This window comes from Oncorhynchus kisutch, linkage group LG18 (genome assembly GCF_002021735.2).
Source record: "Oncorhynchus kisutch isolate 150728-3 linkage group LG18, Okis_V2, whole genome shotgun sequence".
Lineage (NCBI taxonomy): Eukaryota > Metazoa > Chordata > Actinopteri > Salmoniformes > Salmonidae > Oncorhynchus > Oncorhynchus kisutch.
The window spans coordinates 37,114,995-37,119,994 of NC_034191.2; the positions used below are offsets into that span (position 1 = coordinate 37,114,995).

A 5,000-nucleotide genomic window follows, 5' to 3' on the forward strand; every position below is an offset into this window, starting at 1 on the left:
TCTCTCTGTGTGTATCTCTCTTTCTCTCTGTATCTCTCCATCTCTCTCTCTGTGTATCTTTCTCCCTCTCTTTCTCTCTGTGTATCTCTCTATTTGTTTTTGTCCCATGTATGAGCTGGTCCCTGTTTTATTGTACTGTTATCCAGTTGGAGCACCAGGAATTCACTGGGGAGCTAGTGGAGATGCTAGGCCTTATTTTGAGGGTGCTTCAGCACCGACAAACCCCTCCCTGGAGCTCCTCCCTGCTGATATCTCGTCTGAGCTGCTCCTCTGATGTTCTGGTGTGTCTTCTGCTTCAGAAGTTGCTGGTCGGTGATTTCCCCCATGAACTGGAAGCGGAGGAGATGGAAGAGGACGTCCCAAACGCAAGAACCGCAAGAACCGCGAAGGACGGGTAAGACGAGTGAAACACACAGGACGATACAGCCATCTACTGTACCTGTATGTTGTCACTGCATAGGGCAACATTTTCCTCTCGCAAATACACAAGAGTGCTATGAGTTAATGCACCGCAACATTTTACATAAATGGGAGATCTGAAACTTCCGCTTCCAATTGCATCGCATGTAGTGTGTATCCATGTGTATACCAAAACTGCTTCAACTAAACTTCCTTCTCACATTTTGCTCATATTGTAATTTCACTCCTCCTGTCTATTTGAAATGTTACTGTATTTGAAATGTTACTGTATTTGAAATGTTACTGTATTTGAAATGTTAATTTAATTTGAAATGTTAATTAAATTTCACTCATCCTCTCTTTTCTCTTTCAACTTCCCGGTAACACTTTGCTATTTATCAAGAGAAGTAACTTATAGAGAAAACCATTAATGGAGGTAAAACAGCCGGTCAACTGATCCATCGCCCTGAATGAGACAGTTACAGGCTTCCTCCCTCCATCCAATTCCCTTCACCAATCAGAGAGCTAGCTGACTCTTTTGTCTAGTACGTAGGACCCACTGCGAGTTATGCAAACTCCAGCCTCTCAAGTGGTGCTATCAAATCCTCGTGGAAGCCCTCTCCCTCTCCTCCTGCTGTAGTGAGAGGGTGGAAGCCCTCTCCCTCTCCTCCTGCTGTAGTGAAAGGGTGGAAGCCCTCTCCCTCTCCTCCTGCTGTACTGAGAGGGTGGAAGCCCTCTCCCTCTCCTCCTGCTGTAGTGAGAGGGTGGAAGCCCTCTCCCTCTCCTCCTGCTGTACTGAGAGGGTGAGGGGAAGCATCGGCAGCTCCTTAATCCATTCTAGCTCCTCTGCTCTGGCTGGCACTCTTCTCTCCTCTTCACTCCTCTTCACTCCTCTTCTGTTCTCTTCTCCTTCCGGCTCCTCTCTCCTGCCCACTTCTCTTCTCTGCTCTTCTGTTCTCTTCACTCCTCTTTCTCTGCTCTTCTGTTCTCTTCACTCCTCTTCTCTGCTCTTCTGTTCTCTTCTCCTTCCGGCTCCTCTCTCCTGCCCGCTCCTCTTCTCTGCTTTTCTGTTCTCTTCTCTTCTCCTTCCGGCTCCTCTCTCCTGCCCGCTTCTCTTCTCTGCTCTTCTGTTCTCTTCACTCCTCTTCTCTGCTCTTCTCTTCTCTTCTCCTTCCGGCTCCTCTCTCCTGCCCGCTCCTCTTCTCTCCTCTTCTCTTCTCCTTCCGGCTCCTCTCTCCTGCCCACTCCTCTTCTCTGCTCTTCTCTTCTCCTTCCGGCTCCTCTCTCCTGCCCACTTCTCTTCTCTGCTCTCCTGTTCTCTTCACTCCTCTTCTCTGCTCTTCTGTTCTCTTCACTCCTCTTCTCTGCTCTTCTGTTCTCTTCTCCTTCCGGCTCCTCTATCCTGCCGCTCCTCTTCTCTGCTCTTCTGTTCTCTTCTCCTTCCGGCTCCTCTATCCTGCCGCTCCTCTTCTCTGCTCTTCTGTTCTCTTCTCTTCTCCTTCCGGCTCCTCTCTCCTGCCCGCTCCTCTTCTCTCCTCTCCTCTTCTCCTTCCGGCTCCTCTCTCCTGCCCGCTCCTCTTCTCTCCTCTTCTCTTCTCCTTCCGGCTCCTCTCTCCTGCCCACTCCTCTTCTCTGCTCTTCTCTTCTCCTTCCGGCTCCTCTCTCCTGCCCACTTCTCTTCTCTGCTCTTCTGTTCTCTTCACTCCTCTTCTCTGCTCTTCTGTTCTCTTCTCCTTCCGGCTCCTCTCTCCTGGCCGCTCCTCTTCTCTGCTCTTCTGTTCTGTTCTCTTCTCCTTCCGGCTCCTCTCTCCTGCCCGCTTCTCTTCTCTCCTCTTCTCTTCTCCTTCCGGCTCCTCTCTCCTGCCCGCTCCTCTTCTCTGCTCTTCTGTTCTCTTCTCTTCTCCTTCCGGCTCCTCTCTCCTGCCCGCTCCTCTTCTGTTCTCTTCTCTTCTCCTTCCGGCTCCTCTCTCCTGCCCGCTCCTCTTCTGTTCTCTTCTCTTCTCCTTCCGGCTCCTCTCTCCTGCCCACTCCTCTTCTCTGCTCTTCTCTTCTCCTTCCGGCTCCTCTCTCCTGCCCGCTTCTCTTCTCTCCTCTTCTCTTCTCCTTCCGGCTCCTCTCTCCTGCCCGCTTCTCTTCTCTCCTCTTCTCTTCTCCTTCCGGCTCTTCTCTCCTGCCCGCTCCTCTTCTGTTCTCTTCTCTTCTCCTTCCGGCTCCTCTCTCCTGCCCACTCCTCTTCTCTGCTCTTCTCTTCTCCTTCCGGCTCCTCTCTCCTGCCCGCTTCTCTTCTCTCCTCTCTCTTCTCCTTCCGGCTCCTCTCTCCTGCCCGCTTCTCTTCTCTCCTCTTCTCTTCTCCTTCCGGCTCCTCTCTCCTGCCCGCTCCTCTTCTCTCAGGCAGTCAGACGTACAGTAGCAGCCGTGCACTGAGTCCCAAGAAGCCACCCCCCCCCCTCTCAGCTTTAAAGATAAAACAGATACATATTCATATCTCAGTTCACTATACTCAATTCATACATTTTGGGAGGGAGGTTGGAAACAAGTCATTATTGCAAGTGTATTAGTAGTGTATGAATGGTCGTGTGGGCATTAGACACAGGACATTGTATGCACAGTATTTCGACATGCAGTGAGTTATCAGATCACGTACGTGGATGCATTCTAAAGAACTCTTATTAGACGAGAAAGGCGTCTCTCTCTCTCCGTCCTGTGTGAAGCCTCGCTGCAGGCTGTAAGACTGTATCTGTCATCCAAACAGCCATGTTGTTAATTGGAGCTTGAAGTTCCCTGGTAGGTGTCATCAACCCCGCCTGTCTGAGGAAAGAGTGATTAGAGTGAAGGGGGGGCACCTGTTAAAGTAGCAGATGATTATGGTGTGTGTGTGTGTGTGTGTGTGTGTGTGTGTGTGTGTGTGTGTGTGTGTGTGTGTGTGTGTGTGTGTGTGTGTGTGTGTGTGTGTGTGAACTCCGTTCACCCGTCTGTGTTCTCATTGCAGGCCTGTGGTGTAGGGGGTATGAGGAAGAGACAAGAACCCAGCACCATTGAGGACAGGGACAAGCCGTACGTCTGTGACAGTGAGTATCACACGAGCGCATGTGAACGCACACACACATGCGCGCACGCACGCACAGACACACACACACACCATGTCTAAGAGCCATAGACAACATTCTTAGTGCAGGCTAAACTACGCTGGCAAGCATATGGCTGCTGTCTCCACTCTGCACGAAGCAAGCAATTCTCTCACTGCCAATGTTAAGGGGACAACTCCTCTAGTGGGAATGAGAGCGCTGTTAAGGCTGCTAGAACAACAAGCGTTTAACGGGAACACTATAGAGCAATCTATCGAGCAATATTCCAACTGAAACGGTGACATGGCATTAGCTCGCGATGGATCAGCATTCATTCATTGTGAGTGTATCTATTTTCAGTGGCGCACGATTGATAGATATGGTATAAGTATGTTATGCTGATTGTATTGGGCTACATTTAGTTATGTCTCTTGATTTTGTGTGTGTGTGTGTGTGTGTGTTTGTGTGTGTGTGTGTGTGTTTGTGTGTGTGTTCCAGTCTGTGGGAAGCGCTATAAAAACCGTCCGGGCCTGAGCTACCACTACACTCACACACACCTAGCGGACGAGGAGGGGGAGGAGGACTCTGAACGACACACCCTGCCCTTCCAGCGCAAGAACAACCACAAGCGTGAGTCCATGTGTTACAGCAGGTTCTACCCTCTACCCTGAGGCTGGCTGCTACACTATGTCATGTGTTACAGCAGGTTCTACCCTGAGGCTGGCTGCTACACTATGTCATGTGTTACAGCGGGCTCTACGCTCTACCCTGAGGCTGGCTGCTACACTATGTCATGTGTTACAGCCGGCTCTACGCTCTACCCTGAGGCTGGCTGCTGCACTATGTCATGTGTTACAGCGGGCTCTACGCTCTACCCTGAGGCTGGCTGCTGCACTATGTCATGTGTTACAGCGGGCTCTACGCTCTACCCTGAGGCTGGCTACTGCACTATGTCATGTGTTACAGCGGGCTCTACGCTCTACCCTGAGGCTGGCTGCTACACTATGTCATGTGTTACAGCAGGTTCTACGCTCTACCCTGAGGCTGGCTGCTGCACTATGTCATGTGTTACAGCGGGCTCTACGCTCTACCCTGAGGCTGGCTACTGCACTATGTCATGTGTTACAGCGGGCTCTACGCTCTACCCTGAGGGTGGCTGGTACACTATGTCATGTGTTACAGCGGGCTCTACGCTCTACCCTGAGGCTGGCTACTGCACTATGTCATGTGTTACAGCGGGCTCTACGCTGTACCCTGAGGCTGGCTGCTGCACTATGTCATGTGTTACAGCGGGCTCTACGCTCTACCCTGAGGCTGGCTGGTACACTATGTCATGTGTTACAGCGGGATCTACGCTCTACCCTGAGGCTGGCTACTGCACTATGTCATGTGTTACAGCGGGCTCTACGCTGTACCTTGAGGCTGGCTACTACACTATGTCATGTGTTACAGCAGGTTCTACGCTCTACCCTGAGGCTGGCTGCTACACTATGTCATGTGTTACAGCGGGCTCTACGCTCTACCCTGAGGCTGGCT

The 5,000-nt window shown here is 51.4% G+C and overlaps 1 protein-coding gene across 1 annotated transcript in view; it reads left to right on the forward strand.

Annotated features, from left to right (window-relative positions):
• dpf1 (double PHD fingers 1) overlaps positions 1 to 5,000 on the forward strand; it is a 48,015-nt gene that overhangs the window by 23,023 nt on the left and 19,992 nt on the right. The window contains 4 exon segments of the mRNA XM_020507820.2: positions 300 to 354; positions 357 to 394; positions 3,389 to 3,467; positions 3,963 to 4,094. Coding sequence (XP_020363409.2) covers positions 300 to 354; positions 357 to 394; positions 3,389 to 3,467; positions 3,963 to 4,094 — 304 coding nt within the window.